The 20,900-nt window shown below is 50.7% G+C and overlaps 3 protein-coding genes across 4 annotated transcripts; all 3 read left to right on the plus strand.

Annotated features, from left to right (window-relative positions):
* Positions 1 to 3,104: 3,104 nt before the first annotated feature.
* Positions 3,105 to 9,675, plus strand: TREML2 (triggering receptor expressed on myeloid cells like 2). Its single transcript, XM_008934349.3, has 8 exons — positions 3,105 to 3,539; positions 4,454 to 4,771; positions 5,103 to 5,390; positions 5,789 to 6,118; positions 6,725 to 6,785; positions 7,285 to 7,400; positions 7,811 to 7,860; positions 8,314 to 9,675. Exons 1-8 carry the CDS (start codon positions 3,491 to 3,493, stop codon positions 8,518 to 8,520), a joined length of 1,419 nt encoding a protein of 472 aa, XP_008932597.2. The 5' UTR covers positions 3,105 to 3,490; the 3' UTR covers positions 8,521 to 9,675.
* Positions 9,676 to 10,612: 937 nt separating this feature from the next.
* LOC103767234 (triggering receptor expressed on myeloid cells 2) lies at positions 10,613 to 14,600 on the plus strand. 2 transcript variants are annotated; one of them, XM_018079821.3, is made up of 4 exons: positions 10,613 to 10,755; positions 12,912 to 13,256; positions 13,588 to 13,645; positions 13,762 to 14,600. In XM_018079821.3, the coding sequence occupies exons 1-4, from the start codon at positions 10,665 to 10,667 to the stop codon at positions 13,970 to 13,972; spliced, it is 705 nt and encodes a 234-aa protein (XP_017935310.2). In that variant the 5' UTR covers positions 10,613 to 10,664; the 3' UTR covers positions 13,973 to 14,600. The 2 variants fall into 2 exon arrangements, with proteins under 2 accessions (XP_017935310.2, XP_029818401.1); XM_029962541.1 differs by having other exon boundaries at positions 13,591 to 13,645.
* Positions 14,601 to 15,230: 630 nt separating this feature from the next.
* LOC103767233 lies at positions 15,231 to 20,324 on the plus strand. Its single transcript, XM_018079676.3, has 6 exons — positions 15,231 to 15,343; positions 16,159 to 16,470; positions 16,852 to 16,945; positions 17,681 to 17,784; positions 18,020 to 18,072; positions 18,674 to 20,324. Exons 1-6 carry the CDS (start codon positions 15,301 to 15,303, stop codon positions 18,932 to 18,934), a joined length of 867 nt encoding a protein of 288 aa, XP_017935165.1. The 5' UTR covers positions 15,231 to 15,300; the 3' UTR covers positions 18,935 to 20,324.
* Positions 20,325 to 20,900: the final 576 nt, after the last annotated feature.

Genomic DNA, 20,900 nt, shown 5'->3' on the forward strand with positions numbered 1-20,900 from the left:
GCGCTGACCCATCCAACCCGGAGGTACCGCGGCTGACCCATCCACCCGGGTTAAACACGGGGCTGACCCACCCACCGAGGTAACCGCGGGCTGACCCACCCACCCGGGTTAACACGGCCTGACCCCACCCACCCGGGGTACCGCGGGCTGACCCACCCACCCGGGGTACCGCGGGCTGACCCACCCGCGTTAACAGGGGCTGATCCACCCGGGGTACCACGGGCTGACCCACCCACGTTAACACGGGCTGCTCTCCGAGTCCCCGGCATTAAATAGCAGGGAGAGTCAGAGTTAGGAGAAATGTTCAAATAGGGCTGATGCAGCACTGGAGCAGGTCACTGGGAACGCTGCAACCTCAACTGGTTAAACAGATCTTTAGAAATTACATGGAAAGAGCTGATCCAGCTGTGTCACCGGGCTGGATTAAGTGACCTTCTGAGATAACATTCATCTTCTTTTCTGTGATTCTATAATTAAAAGTCATATTGATCCTCTGTCAGAGGTGCAGCAAAAGGACCACCTTCATTATGTTCTTGCTGCTCCAAGATGCCGAGTCCTGAGCAGGCATCTCTTCGTGACCTGTCCTGTCCCAAAGAGCCTCTCCTCAGAAAGGACCTCCTGGCTGCAGCAAATGCCATGGGAAGGGATGAGGCACAGTTCTTGGCTCAGTTTGTAGGCAACCGGTTGCAGAAACTGAACTAATTGCAGACTCCTGGGATTTGTTCGCAAGAGCACGAGCGCGTTCCCTCTTCTCGTTACTGAGCATCAAGTGCCTGATGAGAGAGGGATTTGGGGACAAGACAATGCGGAGATATCTAGCACAAAATGATTAGCCAGAATGTATTGTTAATAAGCTGCTTATTCATATAATTGGAAATTCTTCGCAGCCAGGGTGTCAGTACGGTCTCTGTGCTGCTCTGGTGGAGCGGGGCAGGTACTGGCCCAGGGGACCCTGCTGTGAGCACTGTGCTGGCAGAGGACTCACTGCCACTGACTGCTCTGCTGTCACTGCCTTCAAGGGCAGGGAAGGACACAGGGATGTCAAGGGGAGGCAGAAGGGACTTGGCCAAGCCCTGCTGATGAGAGGCACAATTCCCAGCATGGCAAGTACAAGGTGTCTGGGAGCAGAGTGGAAGGACAGGCCTCCTCCAGCATCCTCACAACAGCTAGAGAGACAAAGGCCAGGGAAGCTTGGAGTCAAGGCAAACAAGACCTTTCGCTGTTTGTGCTTCCCAAAGCAGCTATTTGGGGCAGAGCCAGCTGTGAAACATCCATGAGTGCATCCCCCCAGGGCTGTGACAGCTGTCACCAAAGGGGACTTTGGTGGTGGCTCTGACACACACTCAGTGACTGACCTGGAGGATTCCACAGGTGGCTTTGCTCACTTGGAGAACTGGCTTTGCCTGGATTTCCATGGAGCAAAGTTTCTTGGGGAGGCCAAGGGAAAGGAGGAGAAAAGCTACAGAAGAAGCTGTTCCCCATTCCCTGGTTGAGCCCAGGCCTGCAAAGCACCCAGATGCAGAATCAGCCACATGGAAGTTTATGGGATGCCAAAAGACGGAACATTTCTCCCTGTTTCTGAGACTCCAAGACAGGCATGGAGCCAAAATTCCTGCTGCTGCCAATCTTCTGTTGTTCAGGTAAGAGAAGGCGTGAGGAACTGGGATAATCCCCGTGTCCTACTGCCTCAGCAGCCCCCAGGAATGAGGGGCAGGGATTCACTATCACACACGACTGACACGGCCTCTGTTTCCTTACCAAACCTTTTATATCCTCAGCCTTTTGAAGCCTCCGCAGAGCCAGCTCAGGCCTGTTAGCTATTCCACAGAGGGAATATAATTCCATAGATATTTGTGCTCACTGTATCTCTAGACACAAAGCTTGAATAGGTATGAAAAGCTCTGTCCCCAAGCACAGAACTGAGCTGTAACCGAAGCTGGAGAATCTCCTCATCTTTTGACAACTGATTTCCTGCCTGATCCCTCCCTTTCTCTCAGGTCCACACACTGAACCCACCAGCCATCCCAAGGACTGGGCTGAACTGCAGTGAAACCAGCCCTGAGCCACACAGCACAAATCCTTCCTCTTTTAAGGGACTGTTCCTGACTCATGCAGCAGGATAGACTGAAACCAAGGAATCCCCCAACACTGCAACTCAAAGAACAGTTGCTACACCAGACCTTCACAGCCAGGCAGCAATCTTTGCTTGAGGAGAACTACATTTTAGTGCATATTTGTGAATTTGAACCCCAAAATATATTTGCTTCCCATGAAAGATCAGATCATTCTTTACTTAAATTGGTGTTATCCTTGACAATATAATAAAAACTGAATTTTGAATAAGGAAAAGATCCTGTTTTTCCATTAGCAATGCAGAGGGATGCTGAGATACAACATTCCTTACCTTTGCTTTCAGTGGAAATTTTGGCAATATGGCTGATGGTGTGTCCTCCCTATGGCACATCACAGTGACATTGCACTAAGATCCCTGAATCCATTTATTTACAATTCATTTGCTCATAGTATTCCAATTAATTCATTCATCTAATTAATTCATTAAGATCTTAAAACAGTCCAAGTTTGCCCAGGAAAACCATGTACAATATCCACTGAAGTAAAAAGGGCCAGATTCAATAGATGATGAGTGAGCTTTTCCTGTGGGAACTGGAGAGACCAAGTCCAGCTAAAACCTCATAATTCCCTTCCCACGTGCACCTAAAGGAAATCCCATAAATTTAGTATGAGTAGCATTCATCAGTTCTTTAAGATGGACCTTTAAGCACCTCAGAGGATGCACTAAGGGAAGAAGTCCCTGTCCTGCTTTCCCCAGGGACGGATCCCGGCCAGAAGTGCCCAGCACAGACTTACAGAGGCAGTGTTGTCTCTGGGGACATGATGGCCATGTCTCAGAGGGAGGGACTTCTCTGGGGATGTGCTCCAGGGACACAGCCGGGCTGGTGCTGGCAGCCTCAGCTGGCAACCTCGGAGCACCTGGCAGCAGTTTTAGAGAGAAACATCCGGCTGCAACCGGAGTGCGAGAGAACAAACCCCACACCCCGAAACCAACCCAAAAGCTGGTGAGCACCTGCACACACCAGGACACAGAACCAACCAGGGGCATTGGGGCCCAAGATCTGCTGGTGGATAGCAAACTCAGCCCCGTCCCCCACTCGCCTGGGAGGAAGAGGAGGCAGCCTCATGGCTGGGGGGTGGACGAGCAGAGTGACAAAGCAAATTACACCAGCCAGGCGAGAGAAGCAACGGGCCTTTGACATCAGGACAGGCTGTGCTCAGCACTTCCCCAAATGCACCCAGAAATCATCTTAATATCAATGTTGTAACAAAACATGGGGAGGTATTTCCGCCTGAGGCAAGACCTCAGGCACTTCCTCCAGCCGTGCCACTGCGAGGCAGGAAGGACCACACGGCAGACACACAGGGGCAGACAGGGTGGGCAGCCCCCAGCAATGCCCCTTCCCTGGGCCTGAGCATGGCCATGGAGCTGAGAGCCCTCCTGCTGCTGCTGCTCTGCTTCCCAGGTAAGAGAAGGGCTGGGCATGTCCCAGGGGAGGGAGACATCCTTCCCCACCTCCCACTGCCTGGGGAGCTCCACAGTGGGGGAACCCCCAACCTCAGCTGGACTCTGATGGGGGCAACTCACTTGCAGGGGTGGGGAGGGAAAGGGCAGCCCCAGTTCCCACCACACACATCTGGCTCCTCCAGGCTCCCAGGACAAACCAGCCTGGAAGCACAGAGCTGTGACCTCCAAAGCAGCCCTAGCAGCTCTCCCAGTTGGATTTCTCATCACACTGGCCCAGCTCAGTGCCTCTGATTGCAGCCCTGGATCAGGACAGTGTTCATGGGCACCGCCTGCCCCCAATCCCTGCAGAGAGCACAAAGCTTCCAGCATGGGGTAGGCTGGGGAATCAAGGCAACCTGCACCTTGCACAGCCTCACAGCCAGGGGTTGCTGGGCATCCTCAGGGATGTGGCACTGAGGAGCTGCAGGTTGCACACACCTGCTCTGGCTCCTTCCCTCTGCCCTGTCCCACCACCCTGAACAGACCACCAACACCCAGGGCACTGTGTGGGCAGGGGTTGGTCTCCATGTGCCTGAACGAGGAGCAGTGACAACGGGGCTGGTTTGCTGGGACAGCTCCCAACACTGTGCCACGGATGTCTCCAGTCAGGCTTGAAGGTCCAACACCTTGAGCACCACTTGTCTGTGGGCTTTAAACCACAGCTGCAATCCCAGCTCAAACCTCAGCACTGCCCACCAGAAATCAGCCCTCCTGTTTGCAAGCAGGTAAATTCGGCAGGGGGAATGGACTCTGATTTTTGGAGTCCTTCCTGTCCACAGGGGAAGGTCAGAGCCTGTTTCTCTGTGTCTGTGGGAAGGCTGTGGGCAGCCCTGCTTCAGCTCCCCTCTCCCTCAGCACATCTGATATTTACAGGTCTCCAAGCCCAAGCACCTCCTGCCGAGGAGAGACGACGGGAAGGGGGCACTCTGTATGTCCAGTGTCCTTACACAGACAAGACTTCTGGTGATCAGTGGAAACGCTGGTGCCGCCTGAAAGATGAGCGATGCTATGACTTATGGGCAAGCACCGAGTACCCAAGCCAAATCCCAGACAGATTTACAATAAAGGATCACCCCACTGCTAAGATCGTCTCCGTCACCATGACTGACCTCAAGGCAGAGGACTCAGGCACATACACCTGTGAAAGTTCCTATTCTCCACTGAAGAGGATCTCACTGAATGTTTTCAAGGGTGAGTACCTTGTCAGAAAGCCACATCATTCCTTCCCCTGCTCCCCTCTCCCCCAGAGCAGAGCAGCTTCCCCTGATCCCCCCAGCCCCGCTTCCCAGCCTCATTTGCTGCCTTCCCCAGTGAGTGAAGGAGCTCCACAGACCTGGCTGGCCCTGCAGGTTCCCAGCAACCTCTTGTCCTGCCTTACCTCACCCCTACCCCTGCCTTGATGAGGGGCTCTCCATGAGGGCGTTGCCCCAGGGCAGGGTCTGTCCCAGATGCCCAGCTCAGGGAGGGAGGTGGATGCCCTTGTGCCCACTGCTCATTGGGAAGTGACCACCTTGCGTTTCAGAGGAGCTCCAGTGGGAGTTGGACACTCTGCGGGTGCAGTGCCCGTACAGCACGACCTGGTGCCGGAGAGAAGGGCAGACTGAGTGTAGAGTCATGGCGAGCACAGAATCCCGTTCAACACGGAGCAACAGCAAAGCTCCACACGACAGAACATCGCTGATGTACAACCGCCTGAATACTCTCACCGTCACCATGAGGAGGCTGCAGGCCCAGGACACCGGCACGTACTGGTGTGCACTGAGCTCCGGCCGCACCCGAGTAATGGAGGTCGTGCTCTCTGTCTTCAAGAGTGAGTACCTACTGCCCTCTCAGTGTCCCACAGTGAGCACCTACTGCCCTCTCAGTGTCCCACAGTGAGCATCTACTGCCCTCTCAGTGTCCCAAAATGAGCACCTACTGCCCTCTCAGTGTCCCACAGTGAGCATCTACTGCCCTCTCAGTGTCCCAAAATGAGCACCTACTGCCCTCTCAGTGTCCCACAGTGAGCACCTACTGCCCTCTCAGTGTCCCACAGTGAGCACCTACTGCACTTGCAGTGTCCCAGGGTGTCTCAGTTTATGAGTCATTTTTGCCCCCAGTAATCTGGGTCCAGTCCCCTTCTGCTCCACATGTCTGGAGGTAGAAGCAGATCCAGGGTGCCACTGTGCCTGCTTTGGGATCTCACCAAGCATTCCGGATGTTTTCCAGGGACCCAGCAGTACACAGCTAAGGAGTCAGGCAACATCTCTGTCCAGTGTCAGTACAAGAACACGGACTACGGGGCTGTGAGCAAAGCCTGGTGCAAAGAGGAAGCAGGGACATCATGTGAGATACTGGTCACCACAAGCTCAGGGCTCTCAGGGAACCAAAGGACATCTCAGGATGGCAGAGTCAGGATCCAGGATGACACCCAACAGGGGATCGTCACCATCACCATGGAGCAGCTGCAGGCACAGGACTCTGGCGTGTACTGGTGTGCACTCCATGAAAGCTCTGGTCTCTCCCGGATGGAGGAGGTCACGCTCGAGGTTTCCGAGGGTACGTACGGACCTGTCAGCACACACTGTGTTTGTAGATCCCAGACTCACTTTCCTGCTCTGTCCCTCTGCACTGCCCAGCTTACACCACCTCACACCTTACACCTGCCTGGACCTTCTCATGGCCACCATGTTATGGAGTAGCAGCAGGGATGAGAGGTGAACCACACGTGTGCTGTGCTGCTCCCCTTTAACCTGGGAGCAGGTTCAGCTGTCCTGAGAGGTGTCTCTGTCTCTCATCCTCTGATACCAGTTCTGCCCCTTTATAGTGACTCATCCCTTGGCTTTCAAAGGCTATTAAGACCTTCACACTGGGTTGTCAAGGGAACAACCTTTAGACCTGTATTTTAAAGATCTGTGACTTGGGCTCTCTTTCAGCATGATGCTCTAACAGTAAGGGATGGCACTGAGCTGCAACCTGGCTCTTGAAGGACTAGAGGAACAGGCAGTGCAGACCATGGGAGGGGACAGTGATGCTCTGGAAAAAGTCCCAACACGTGGGTTCTGCACACCCTCCCCTGGGCACAGGAACAGCAATGGCAGGGGGGTTTCACTGGTAAATGCAAAGCATTTGTGACTGTTCCTCTCTTCATGCCTGCCATTGCAGCTTTGTCAGACACTGAAGGCTCAAGTCAAGCAACTCCTTTGGGCAACAGCCCAACACCCAGGTAAGAGTCTCTGAGCTTGAACACACACAAGTTATTCATGTTTTGTCCCCAAAACATCTGGGGCAGGCAGTCCCTGGGTACTCTGATTCCTGCCTACAGAGGGCTTAAGTATGGTAGGATCCTTACCAAAGCTGGCCTCTCCTGTTCCAGCTCCTGCCCGGAGCATAATTCCAGAGGAGGAGGCAGATTAGTAAAATCAGCTCTGGTGCACCAGGTGCTGCAAAACACAGGAGGAAAAGACAGTTCCTGTTCCAGAGAGCCTGGAATTGTGCTCAGAGCTTTGAACAGTGCCTTGTTTCTAAAGCCTGGAGAATAGTTTAGGAAAAGCTCAGAAGGCACAACCAGGTAGAAAAATCAGATTGCATTGCTGCAGGAGAACCAGACCCTCCTTCTGAGTGCATAGAACCGAGAACATGAAACCTGTCCCTTCTGGTCACTGTTTGGTACTGGGCTGTTACACCATCCAACACTGGTAACTCCCTTGCTCTCCTGGCTGCAGCTCAAATGTCAACACCTTCATCCTACTGTCCGTGGTGCTGAGCATCCTGCTCATCCTGGCTCTCATCACCTCGGCAGCGCTGTGTGTCAGGCTGCAAAAGCTCCTGGAGAGAACAGGTATGTGGAGCTGGGGGGTGCCTCCTGTCCTGCTCTGTACCAAACAGAGCCTTCTCTGCCACTGCTTCCCCCTCCAGGTGAGCTCGTTCCCAGCTCCCAGTGCTCTGCAGATCAGGCAGGTGCAGGCTGGGAGGCCTCAAGGCAGATTCCTCGCTGCCATCTCTGCTCACAATAAGTCAAACCTGGGTTCCTGCAGACCCTGCACAGGAACCTGCAAACACGTTAGGGGAGAACTGAAGTGAGCCCAAGGTGTTCCCCAGGCTCAGGGCAGAGGGGTCCCACTGCACATCCACTGCTCCTATCACTGGGCAATCCCACAGCCTTCCCCACACCTCCTGAGGCACAGGCAATGCCAGGGCTTTTCATGGCTTCTCTGCTTCTAAAACCTCTGATTTTGGTTTATTCCAAAGGTAACCAAGGAGCAGAGGACACCTATGACAATTCAGAGGGCACAGCACAGGTAAGGAAAATGAATGATTTCCCATGTGGTACCGAGTCCCTGACCAATACTCTGTGAGGAGCTGTTGGACCCACCTGATGAGGACCTTGGAGCTCACTTTGGTTGTGAGCAGGAGGGAAATGGTATTTAATGTCCCCAGAGAGAGGAATGTTCCTAGCTGGAGGGGGGGGGGGAATAGATGTAGGGAAACTCTAACAGGAAAAAAACACAGGTGACCAAATTCTAGTAACCCCTGAGAAATGACTGAAGGACTAGTAACCAAGGTTAGACCATGCAGTTATTACCTCTATCCAGGAGAGGTGATGAAGAGTCTTCTGTTCTTTCACCTCTGTCATGACCAAAGGTATTTTTTACATGGCTTCTCCTTTCCTTCTGGGAGAATTTGGTCTCCTGGTAACAGCTGTGACCTGGCACTGTGTCATGCTAACAAGTATTTTCCCTTTCTTTTCACAGCTTGGCAGCACTGAAAGAAGAGAAAGTTCTAAGGATGACAGCAAGGGCCTAAAACACAATAACCTGGACTTGCAATCCCAGCCCAGCTCTGAGGGTCCTCTTTACTGCAATATTGAACCCAGCCAGGCTCACAGGAAGCCCCAAGGGGAAAATGTGGAATATGCTGTCATCGCATTCAACCAGCTCCCAAGGAATGATGCAGGATGAAGCACAGAGTCCCCAAACAATCCAGAAATGGGAGAAACAAACTGGAATACGAAGTGGGAATGAGGACTAGGAGGTGTGTGGATGGACACTGGGGAGGAGCTGAGTTTTGCTGCCATGTGTGTGTTGCCTGTGCGTTTTCTGACCTCCCTCCTGTTAATGGCCAGTAGAGGCTTTGCCACACTTGTGGCAGATTGTCTCAGGTCAGACAGAGGTGTGGGATTATTCCCAGGATACCTTGTACATCTGTTTTTCCAGTTCCATTAAAATGCAGACTCTTGGAGAGGCAGGTGTGAGCTTTTGAAAAAGAGCAGTATTTGTCTGGACATTGCTGGGTTTGGTATTCCAGCTATGCTCTGGTACAAACTCTGCCCCATTCCTGAGGATTCAGCTCCTGTGGCCAAGTGAACTCATTGCAGTGCTGCAGGGATCAAACTTGAACCTTTTTGTGCCTGGGTTCATGTCCCATGAAATGGGTTGGGAATGGGAGTGCTGGATTATAAGAATAAGCAGAACCAACATCTGCACTTCCCTCTCTCTGCTGGAAACTCTCCAAATGACATGTTTGCTGCCTGTATTTAGCAGTCATGTGAGGAGCAACCTGAAACGAGTTTTCTGGGGCTCAGCTCCATTTCTCTGAAAGACCAGAAGCTCTGGCATCTGATTTCCCTGCCCCAAGCCCTGCAGACAGGTCTGAGACCAAAGGAGCCTGAACCATCCCTCATTCCCAGGCCAGTCACATCCAACAGGCTTCTCTTGCTAGGGCTGCAGCAGGGAGGCTGATGGAATTTTTGAGATTTTCAGAGTTGATGTGACAGAAAGAAAAAGAAAATGGTTCTGGAAATGGTTCATTCAGCCCAAGATTCCCCTAACAATTTGCTCTTCATGCAGTTACATTGGGTCAAGCTGTGGAAGAGTAATAGTAGAAAACAATGGAATGGAAGAGAGGCATTTTCAGGATGATTCTCAAAGAGAATCCAGATTTGTGCTCACTGGAGCAAGAAGGAACAAAAACTGCAATCAGTCACCTCACAAAGAATTTCTCTGAGGTACCATTTTCTTAACCACTAACTCAAGGAAAGGAAAAGAGGCACATTTAAGACTGGACAGACCTGCAGATTCATCAGTACACCAGTTAAGAAGTCAGGGTCTACTCATACTTGCATGGAAGATCTCCAAGTAAATAAATAAATTCAAAACCAGAAACCAGCACCCAGCCTCCCAGTTTGCTGACACTCTGGGAGGTCCCTGAGGGCAGTCCTGAGCTGGTTTGGAATCAGTGCCCCCAGCCCTCGATCCTGTGTCCTTTCTGCCAGGCCCAGAACACAGATGGCTGTTGGGCTCATTTAAAGCAGCCACAGCTTTACCCAGGGCAGTGCCCCTGAGCTCCTGTGGTTAGCTGGCAAACAGAAATTCTTCATATGCAGGCTCTTCTACATCTTCTTTCTCCTGAAAACCCACAAGATGATGTCCTTGCCCTCCTTCCACCTCGGGATGCTGACAGAGCCACCTGCAGATCCCCACGAGAGCCACTCTTTCCATTTGGGCTTTCCAGTAATTCCCCCCATGCACAGCTCCTGTAAATCATTTACAGGGGCCTGGAATGACAGGGCAAGGGGGAATGGCTTCCCACTGATAGGGGCAGGGTTAGGTGGGATACTGGGGGAAATTCCCCCTGGTGAGGGTGGGCAGGCCCTGGCCCAGGTTGCCCAGAGAAGCTGTGGCTGCCCCATCCCTGGAATTGTTCAAGGCAGGTTGGATGGGGTCTGGAGCAACCTGGGCTAGTGGAAGATGTTCCTGGCAAAGGCAGTGGGCTGGAACTGGATGAGCTTTGAGGTCCCTCCGGCCCAAACCACCATGGGATTCCGTGGCTCTGTGAAGTCCTGCTCCAGTGGGAGCTGAGCCCAGCAGGACCCCCCAGCCCCAGCTTGAGGCCATCACATGATGCTCCCTCCTGGGCTGTCTAGACTGAGCTGAGTCCCTGGCTGGGACTGGGCAATGCTGATGCCTGAATTTTCAGCCCATGAGAGAAATGCCCGTCCCTGGTAATTGCTCAACGTGCGGGATGAAAAAGATGCCAAGTTCCTGTGCTCGTTCCTTCCGTCAGAGCAAGGAGGGGGAGAGGGAGCTGCCCTTGGGCAGAGCCCATGTCCCTCTTCTCCAGGCTGCTCTCCCATGCCCTGCTCTGCTCAGCTCACATGGAGAGGCTCGGCCACCTCATCTTGGTCTTCCTGTCAGGTAAGAGGAACGTGTGGCTTTGGGTTTCGAGGGAAAAGGGTTGACAGGGTAAAGGACTGGGGCAAAGCTTGGTCTCCACCTGAAGGCTCCTTCCTTGGAGTTTTCTCCTTTCCTTTTATTTACCAAAGGGCCAGTGGTGATCCCAGTGCTCCCAGCTTTCCTCACAGGGATCCTTTTGAGTCAGAACAGGAAACACTGATGAAAGAAGTCCTGTGTACCTCTTTTGTGAAATGTGGAATTGCAAAATCCTGTGTGTTTGCATTTGCAGGGCTTTGAATGTAATTTATATATGTGTAAATTACCACAGGAGGGTTCAAGGGAAGGGAAATAAAACCCAGTGAAGGGCAGAGCTCTGAACTCTCGGGCACTTGGCTCTTTGCAGCTGGGAGAGGCACAGCCCTTGGAAGTGAGAACCAAGGCACAGGACCCAGGTGGGGCTCCCAGCTCTCTGCCTTCTCTCCCCAGCCACTTTGGAGATTCCAGCTCTCTGCAGCACTGCAGGGAATAGCAACAAACCCAGGCTGTGGGAGCACAGAAACCTGTCCCAAAAATCTGAATGAGTTTGGAAAATGTTCACTATACTTTTTCCAGTAGAACCCAGGAAGGGAGGAGGAACACAAATAGTTTCTGATCTGTCAGCAGAATTGGTTGAAAAGAGAATGACACAGTATTTTCCACAGAGAAATCAGGAAATCTTTAAATGATTCCAACTGAGAGGTGTTTTGCTGTGCTGTGGGAATTGTAGGGACTGATGGGGCAGAGCTGGAGGAAGGAGGGGTCCTCAAGAGAAAGAGGAGAGGCAGGCAAAGTGTTCTGGAAGGATTGCACAGGACAGGACAGGACACAGCCTGAGGTAAGTCCTGACTGGAAGAACTGAGTGCAGCAGTGTACTGGGATAAAGACTCGGAGGTGTTGGACACTTGGGGAGCACAGATCTATTTTATGTCTTGTTCTAGTCAAGCTGAAAGAACTTCAGATCTTTTAGTTTATAATTCACTTAGAATTGTTGAAATTATTTTAAGCAGTGTTATTAAAAGCCTCAGCCAGCACAAAGTCCTCACAAGAGCCTATTTTTAAATTTACTTCTGTTTTATCGTTACTTATGGTTTCACAGAAACATTTGCCTCTGAATTTTTTCACTAGAAATAGAGATTTCCACAAATACCACACTGTACTTCTCTCTGGAAGTATTAATAGCTCAGACTGTCCCCTCTGCCATTTCCTGTCACAAAGAGGAATGGAAATTAGAAATAAGGAACCAAGACAATTAAAAAAAGCCAAGCAGCCAAAGACCAGTTGTCAACATGGTTAAAATTTGTAAGATATTAAAAGATAGAGTGGAAAAAAACTGCTAAATGCCTGGATTTAGAAGTAGGAGTGGGATTCAGAAGCAACCTCCTAGCCAGCAAGCAGGACAGTGGTTTGTAGGTGTCAGTGTGATTCCAGCATTTTCCAGGGCAGTGTGGCTTTGCTCTGCCTGTGTAAAGAGCTTCAAAATGGGGATAAAGTTCATGGGCATTTACTGCAAAGGGTTTTTCTGCAGCAGAGGGTATTCCACAGCCAAATACTGTAAAAGAGCTTTTAAAAATCAGGGCAGCTTGTCTGGTGCCAGCTCAACCTACCTGGATGCCCAGCTCCATGCTCCTCAGGATCAGAGCACGGGGCAAGTTTATATTTAATGCCCGAATCCTGAAGACAAACTGGGCAGGAGCACAGGGATGACAGAGGTGGGATGTGGTTGAGCTCCAGGCTGACTCCAGAGCAGCCACCACAGGGCCAGGAGGGAAGGCAAGGACCAAAGTTTACCCAAGCTTCAGAAAATCTGCAAATATTAAGGAAGCTGATACCTCTTGCCCTCAGTGCCACCCCAAGAACTGCTGCCTGGCAAGAGCCAAATCACCCACCAGGCACAGGGTCACCACAGACATTTTTCACAACACCTGAGCCAAGACTCTGAGCTCACTGATCATTGATGGGGGAAGCAGATGGGTGACAACCCTACAGGTGACAGCCTTCCAGGTAGCAGCACTACAGGTGACAGCTGCCATCACTAGAGCAGTAGAGGGTGAAAATGATGTTCAGCATCACCACAGTAGTGAGGGATAGACATGAGAGAGACTGGGCTCACCCCTCTCCCCTCCCTCCCTCCCTCCCAGCCTCCTGTGCCGCAGAGAACGTCACCGTGGTGTATGGGATGGAGGGGGGCACCATTTCTGTCAACTGCTCCTACGACCCCCAGCAGCAGTGGTGGAGAGAGAAGAGCTGGTGCAGGCAGGTCGATGAGACCAAGTGCCAGCATGTGGTGAGTGCCCGATCCTTCTGGCTGCCCTTCCTGAGGGGCAGGAAAAGCACCACCTCCATCAGGGACAACATCCACGACGGGGTCCTGACGGTCACCATGAGGCAGCTCAGGAAGGAGGATGCTGGGCTGTACCAGTGCAGAACTGATTTCCTGGGGGACACAAAGAGCCTGAGGAAGGTGCAAGTGGAAGTGCTGAGAGGTACGTCCTGGGGTTTGAGTTCCACGAGTTCCTACTCAAATTTCAGGGGTGCCTGCAGGTGCCAAGGCGTCACCTCAGTAACCATCTACTGCTGTCTCACTCTGTGGAGGTTCTGTGCTTCATCGCCTCTCTTTATTCCTGAGGTACAGCACTGTCACTTCACTGGTGCTGGACATCCAACATGCCATCCCCTTCTTGCTGCCCAGACTGATCTCCTGGCACACAGCCCCATGCCCCACCTCACCTTGGCCACTTGCCAGCTGGGGCACTGGTGACACCAATGAACATCACCCCGAGGCACCTGCAGACTAAACTGTTCTATTTCTATCAGCAGCTGCCCTGGAGACCCAAGTGCCAGAGGAGCCCAGAGCTGTGCAGAGCATCTCCAGGTGAGCCTAAAACTTGTGCTGGGATCTCTAGTCTTCCTAGGACTAAGGCAGTACCTCAGGAGTTTTTTAAAGGTTTGAACCATCTCCTCCATGGTTGTATTTCTGGTTCCCCACAGCTCCCCTCCCAAAGTGGATTTCACTGTTTTCTACATCCTTGCTGGGCTCCTGGTTACCAAGTTCATGGTGGCTGTACTGATCTGTATCGTTGGCATCAGCAGGAAGCACAGAGAAAGAGAGCAGAACCCAAGCCTGAGTGAGCAGCAGGTCCTCCCTTTCACTGCTGACCTCGGACACGGAACTGGCCCCTCCCGGGAGAGAGCTGCGTGAGCTGAGCCAAAGGAAGTCCATGGAAAAGGAACATCAGGCATTTGCAGGCAAAGCTTTGCCACCTGCTGTAAGAAAAGGATCACTACTAAACACAGGTGTGGATGAACCTGTGACTTTGGAGAGGGAATGTCACCATCTACCACCTCTTCTCATTGGCATCACACCCCCAGGCAGAGTTATTCCAGATACCATCCCCAATATCATTCCACCACAGTCTGAACTGAGACCCATCAACATCCTGTCATCTCAGGGCAGTGCCAGGTGACAGATTCTGTCTTTACAAGGTGAGGAAGACTAATTCCCACTGTTGCTTTGGACAGTGTGGATCCTTGGTGTCCCTGTGGAAAGGCATAAGGAACTGCAGGACAGCCCAGAAAGGGATGTGGTCTCCTTGCAGCTCCGAGCCTGCTTCCTCATTTCTGAAAGGACTTGGTGAGCAAATGAACTGTCTCTCTGTAGTTCTCCCTGTGTTTTTTCTCCCCACTCGAGGGGATGTTACCAACATGTGGTGGTTGTTCATCTCTCCCCACAGTGAAGCTGCCTTTGGGTCTCCCAGGCAGACCCCAAACCCAGGGGCATTCACACTTCTTTTCCCTGCAATACTAAATAAAATAAAATTGATTCTCTGGCTTAGGATGGATTCATGGTAGTGGGCTGCAGGACACCAGGTCACAGTCATCCCCCAAAGAAGAAGTGACACCTGGAACATGCTGGAGTGTTTACAATGCCCAGAGCCAGTGGGACAGGCTGGCACATCCAGCCACTCAGTGCCACACAGGAGCAGAGCTCAAAGCCCAACCCCTCATTACCCAGAGGGGCTGTGGCTGCCCCATCCCTGGAAGTGTCCAATGCCAGGTTGGACAGGGCCTGGAGCAACCTGGGCTAGTGAAAGGTGACATGGGGAGTGGGTTGAGATGAGCTTTAAGGTCCCTTCAACCCAAACCATTCCATGATTCCATGTAAGTGCAAAGCAGCAGATGAACATTCCCAGCTGAAGGCTGCTCTGGGATGTGTCAGAGCAGCACCAGAGACCAAAGATGCCCATTTCTTGTCCAGCCCCACGGCCTGGTTGCTAAATATGGCTATCACAGGGTATTGAAAGGGGAAAGGCAGCCAGTGAGCACCACGCAGCCTTCCCTCCCAAGAAATAACTCAGAGATTGTGGTTAAAAGATACCCTCAGCAATTCCAAACTGGCATCACCACTCGGGGCAGCAGCCTCTGAGTGACAGAGTGAGTTTGCTCCTCTGCAGCAGGAACTGTGTGGGGATAAAGAAGCTCCAGGAGATGTTTTTTCCCTTGGTGCCCTAAACCACTCTCTGCTCCAGGATGGAAGGTTTTCCAGCCCTGCTGCTCTTGCTGGCACTACCAGGTAAGGCTCAGAGAAGCCATATAAGAGTGTCTGTGCACAGAGGGAGAGTCCTCTAGAGCCAACAAGAAGTTATGGGAGAAGAGATAGTGGTTCAAGGGGCTGTCAGAAACGTCCTGTCCAGTCTTAGCCTTGAGCTTCCCTGGGAAAGAAAGGATTAACCTTTTCCACACACTGCACTGCTCAGGGGACTGATGGACTCAGGACATCTCTGGTTTTCAGTGATCAGGGCAGCACTTTCAAGGGGGAATCTGGCCCTCAGCTGTGGATATCTGCAGAATATTCTTCTGCAGGGAATACAGATGGTGGTTTCACCTGAGGGTGAGCTCTGAGGTCAACAGTGTGCCGGGTGGGAGACAGCCAAAATGAATCAAGAATGATGTGTCATTCCCATTTTTGTTTCACAGCTAAAGATGTTGCATTGGGACATAAAGATCTCACCAGAGGTTATCCAGGACAGGGTAAAACTCTATTACATAGTTCAACATAGAACCACGACAGGTATCTGTGTGTATCAAGTGGCAGAAGTGTCCAGGAAATTATTTTTGCTATATTAAATAAAATGTCTCAAAGGAAAAAAAAAGAATCAATAATTTACTGGTTACCATCAAAAACAATGAATGCCATGTTGTAGGATTGTATTAATCAAAACCAAGTGGGTTTGGGACAGAAGATGTCATACAATCACAGAATGGTTTGGGTGGGAAGGGACATCAGGGACTGTGCTGACCTTGGCTCTGCCCCTGTGCTGGGGGACACGGACACTCCAGGGGGGTTGTTTTTTCCTGTCTTCTCCCTCTGATGAATCACCACTCAAGGTTCTTCAGAATTCGTGAGCCTGTTTGCAAAAGAAAAGGGAACTCCTCTCCCTCATCACTCCCTTTCTGTGCAAGACAACACCAGGAAACTCCAATGCTGTATTTGGTGCAAAATGGTGTCCCAAATTCAAGGTAACTCTGATCAAAGTCTCCTTAAAGCAGGAGGGACTGGAATGATGAATGAGTTCTCATGGAAAATGATTAGAGTGCAGCTGAGAAAGCTCCAACTTAATGACTCAGGAGAATATCAACTCGAGACCTATTTCCAGGGGAGAAACAAACCACGGAATAGCACCAAGCTGGAAGTTTTGGGTGAGTTAATCAAAGAATTAATGATCTTCCAGGAGTCAGCAATTTTTTACCACTTGACAAGAAAGATTTCGGGTCAGTGTTAAAGAGCTGCCTTTGGAAATTTCCTGAGACACAGGTAATTCCTGAATTTCTTTTTTTTAAACATATTTTTGATACATACTAATGGGATAAACAAATTGGAGCCAACTGGTGTGAGGGGGGCCTGGCTTGGCTTCATTGATTAATGAAGTCTTACATTTACATCAGCAGATGGAACAGGCTCTGAGCAACCCAAATCTTTGCTGGAGAAAAAGTCACCAGTTTTTTAGCAGGAGAAAGAGTCCCCAGGGATGGATTGACGTGGGAAAATCACCTGCTCATTGTTTTGTTTTTTTTTTCAAGAGGAATATAGGTCTTTGGGTACAGATTCTGACCCCATTACATTTGCCACTGAGAAGGGGGACATTGCCACAGATGACACCAATAAGGAGCAGAGGTAAAACCAACGACTCCCAGACTCTGGATGCACAGCAGGATTTGAGGAGCAGTGTGACACACTGCAGCATGTGCACACACACACACACACACACAGAGGCTTCCCCTTCTCCCTACAGTTTGTTCCAACCTCCCCAGTTCCAGGAGAAGCTCTAGAAGGTTCCTATCAAATTCAGGAGCCCTAAGTGGGGCTTCTGCTGAGGATGCTCAGTTTGACCATGTCCTTGCTTTCTAACTGGCTAAAAAAGGGGCACAGATATGGGCCAGGCAATGCCACAGTGACTCTGCCTGGGTACCAGCAGCCCAGCCCAAGATCCACCCCAGCAAAGGCCACAGCACCTCAGACCAGAGGTGTTCCCTGATCAAAAGTGACCCCATTAATGATCCTGATCAAAGACAGACCCTGAGAAGGGCTACTGAATCCTGGTGAGGGATCCCTTGAGCCCTGGTAGCACTGCAGATGAGTGCAGGAAGGGAATCCAAGCTCCTGAGTCTTCCCCAGGCTTGCCAAGTGCCAAGGAAAACACAGCTGGTGGGATGGATCCTCTGTGGCTGTGGATCAGGCCTGACCTCACAGAACTGCACTTGTTTAGAGACAGCAAGGGTGGTATTTGGGTGCTGAGTTCTTATCCTGGAAACATAATTCATTGTAAAACACACAAAATCCCCTCCCACATTACCCTCATCACCTCTGGTGCTGTAAATAGTATGGAGATATCCTGGTTTTTCCCTGCAGCAGTCTCCATGCCCTCGTGGTGCTGAGCTCCTTCCTGCCCACCACTGCTCTGGTTGCTGCTGTTCTCTTCCTCCTCACCACCTACATCAGAACGAAAAGAGCAGGTAAAGATCCCAAATCCTCCTGTCTGGTTTTCCTGCCCCTCACCTTGTCCTCCCACCCCCCTGGATGTAGGGAAGGTCTGTGCACAGCAATCCTTTCCAAGGAGGCAGGGATGAGCTGGGAGCAAATGCGAGGTGTGAGCTGAATCCAGGAAGGGACAGGAGGGAGAGTCAGGTTTAAAATGAACAGGTAAAGGTCGTGTTTCACACTCAAATGAGTTTCTGTCGTTCTTGGCAGGAAAAGGGATGGACACTGGCAAACATCCTGCTTTCAGACAGAGAGCACTGCAGGTAAGACACCAGCAATCCCACATTCCCGGTGCTTTGGTTGATCCCTGCCGTGCAGAGACTGGCTCTGTGTCACCATGCAGCAGTTCCATCATCCTGCAGTGGGTGAGAGGCATCCCCTCGAGCTCCCAGACTAAAGCTGCCCGTACTTGTTGGTTGTCTGACATCTTTTTGCCAAGCAGCCACAACCTACCTTGGTTATTTGAGGAAATCCCAGCCTTTCTGCTTAATTTTGCTTATAGTACTCAGAAAAATAAATGTAATAACAAATACACAGTGTTGATAATTTACTGGCCTTGGATCTGCAGTAACATCACCAAAGCTTCTTATCAAAGGAAAACTTTATCATCCTAAATATTCAGTGTGTTGATTGCGGCTGCACCTTTCTACCCCAGTCCCTTCAATTTTAGGAAGCTGAGTTTGTGTAGAAGTTTCCTAAACTTCTCTGAGCACACGTTTCCTTTTGCCACACATCCCCTCCCCTCTTCCCCAACTTCACAAGACAAAAGGGAAATATTTGTGTCTGTAGATGAACCAAGGCTAATGTTCAGAAGCAAAAAATGCTGAATCTGTTTTTAACTTCTTGTTCTTTGTGGTTTCTCAGCTCAGAGGACACAAGGGGAGCGGGATGGCAGAAGGGGAACTGAGCAGGAGCACGGTCTATGCTGTGATCAGGCCCCAGCAGCAGCCCAGGCCCGAGGATGTTCTGTATGCCAACGTACAGCCTGCTCCCAAGCTTTTCTTCCACCTGCAGGAACCGCCGGGAAGTTCAGCCTCCTCGGGGCCTGTGGAGTACGCGACTGTTCTCTTCAGAACCACAGCTCCACATCCTGACACTGCAACAGAGGAAAACAGCTTCACCTAAAGAGAGCAGCACAAAGTCTTGGGCTTGTTCACTGAATTTTTCAGAACTGCACTTAAAATAACCTGTTTGTACCCAGCTGCTGAAGGTGGGCGATGGGGTGGGGGGCAGAAGCAACTGAAAGGACACACGTGGGTGCACAAACCTTCCCTGGAAAACAACTGCACTTTCCTAACAGCACAGCATCACCCCCAGCTCCTGGTGGGCAAATCCAGAAGAAAGCTGTGGTATGTTTGCTTTTCCAAATTGCTGGTTTTAAATGACGTAGAACTGTAAACCCAAATACAGGAAACTGGTTCTGTCTGGCAGCAGCTGATACAGCACCACAGCCAACGAGGGGCTGTGAGATACGAGAGATGCTTCCTTTGGACTTTCTTCGACAGCTCACTTGAATACTCACAGATAAAGCATTAATTACTGCCCACTCTGATAAGATCCAAGTCAGCAAAGTGGTAAAAATCTGCTTTATTTGAAACACACGAGGTGTTTCCTGGGCTTCAGGGAGACAGGCAATGCACTTGACATGTTTTAGTAAACAAGGGTCTTGTTGGAAAATATTTGTTTACTTTACAATATAAACTGTCATCAGCTTGAACATGCAGGGGTGAAATTTACATTCAAAATTATTGATTTGTTTTACAAAGAAATAACTTTGTATTTCCCTGTTTGTTGTTCATTAACACACACCAATACTCCAGGATAAACCTAGCTTGACTTTACTATAAACTGTTGATCAAACTACAGAACCCTGATATCACAGCAATATGATCACACATCCCTCAGGGATTATGGATAAATCCCCAAATTCATCTTAATTCTGCAAGCTGGAGCTGAGGATGCTGAATAGAACACAAAAATAGGTTTAAATTTTTGATACTAAGATTGCAAGAAAACTCCAGTCTGGGCACTGGGTGGCAAAGGAGGGAAGGAAGGGGAAAAAGCAGGGAATACACCTATGGACTGTATAAACTCTTTGAGTTATATATCTGCCTGTGAGTGCTTGTGAGATTCTAAGTGAGACAGAAGTAAATTCTGTTGACTGCTCTGATGTGGCTAAAAAATATCAGGCTTTTTATCATTATATCTGAGATGGTTTTGTTATTCTATTGCAAATTTTATGAAAGCAAAGCTAGAAAATTACATCATAATAGTTAAAGAAACCTATTTCTGGCTTCCCAAACAGCCTTGCATGATTGTTCTCTTCCTGTCCCAGCTTCCCATTCTCTGTTCTTACGTACTGTTATTTCCTTTTTTGTTTTTTTTTTCATGATCATCACTGTATTGACCAATTCTGGAAAGAACTAATGACACTCACCCTTGTGCTTTGGCGCATTTTTGAGATGGCAGAAGCGTTGGTGTGGGGTCGATACCATTAAATATTTCCAACACCGTAGAGAACGTGCCGTCCCAATCCTGTGGAGAGCTCTGGAGCAGCACTTGTGGAAGAGCAGCGTGTCCAGAGGGATCACAGGCAGGCATGGAAACTGTCTCCTAAAGCGCCAAGACAGTGAGGCCAGACTGAGGGGAGACGGACACCAAGATGGCGGGATGGGACTGAGGGGAGACGGACGCCAAGATGGCGGGATGGGGCTGAGGGGAGACGGACGCCAAGATGGCGGGATGGGACTGAGGGCAGATGGACGCCAAGATGGCGGGATGGGNGAGAGCTCTGGAGCAGCACTTGTGGAAGAGCAGCGTGTCCAGAGGGATCACAGGCAGGCATGGAAACTGTCTCCTAAAGCGCCAAGACAGTGAGGTCAGACTGAGGGGAGACGGACACCAAGATGGCAGGATGGGGCTGAGGGGAGACGGACGCCAAGATGGCGGGATGGGACTGAGGGCAGACGGATGCCAAGATGGCGGGATGGGGCTGAGGGGAGATGGATGCCAAGATGGCGGGATGGGGCTGAGGGGAGAGAGAGGCCAAGATAGCAGGGTCAGACTGAGGGGAGATGATAGACACCAAGAA

The sequence above is a fragment of the Manacus vitellinus genome, unplaced genomic scaffold, assembly GCF_001715985.3.
Source record: "Manacus vitellinus isolate BGI_N305 unplaced genomic scaffold, ASM171598v3 scaffold_47_pilon, whole genome shotgun sequence".
Classification (NCBI taxonomy): domain Eukaryota; kingdom Metazoa; phylum Chordata; class Aves; order Passeriformes; family Pipridae; genus Manacus; species Manacus vitellinus.

What these genes read in the sequence shown, in the direction of transcription:
- TREML2 (XM_008934349.3), top strand. Translation starts at nt 3,491, where the DNA reads ATGGCCATGGAGCTGAGAGCCCTCCTGCTGCTGCTGCTCTGCTTCCCA. An exon ending in CGTGCTCTCTGTCTTCAAGA is followed by an intron (nt 5,391 to 5,788) that starts GTGAGTACCTAC and finishes GATGTTTTCCAG; the next exon opens with GGACCCAGCAGTACACAGCT. An exon ending in AAAGCTCCTGGAGAGAACAG is followed by an intron (nt 7,401 to 7,810) that starts GTATGTGGAGCT and finishes TTTATTCCAAAG; the next exon opens with GTAACCAAGGAGCAGAGGAC.
- LOC103767234 (XM_018079821.3), top strand. Translation starts at nt 10,665, where the DNA reads ATGTCCCTCTTCTCCAGGCTGCTCTCCCATGCCCTGCTCTGCTCAGCT. An exon ending in CATCTTGGTCTTCCTGTCAG is followed by an intron (nt 10,756 to 12,911) that starts GTAAGAGGAACG and finishes CCTCCCTCCCAG; the next exon opens with CCTCCTGTGCCGCAGAGAAC. An exon ending in GCAAGTGGAAGTGCTGAGAG is followed by an intron (nt 13,257 to 13,587) that starts GTACGTCCTGGG and finishes TATTTCTATCAG; the next exon opens with CAGCTGCCCTGGAGACCCAA.
- LOC103767233 (XM_018079676.3), top strand. Translation starts at nt 15,301, where the DNA reads ATGGAAGGTTTTCCAGCCCTGCTGCTCTTGCTGGCACTACCAG. An exon ending in GCTCTTGCTGGCACTACCAG is followed by an intron (nt 15,344 to 16,158) that starts GTAAGGCTCAGA and finishes TCACCACTCAAG; the next exon opens with GTTCTTCAGAATTCGTGAGC. An exon ending in CACCAAGCTGGAAGTTTTGG is followed by an intron (nt 16,471 to 16,851) that starts GTGAGTTAATCA and finishes TTTTTTTTCAAG; the next exon opens with AGGAATATAGGTCTTTGGGT.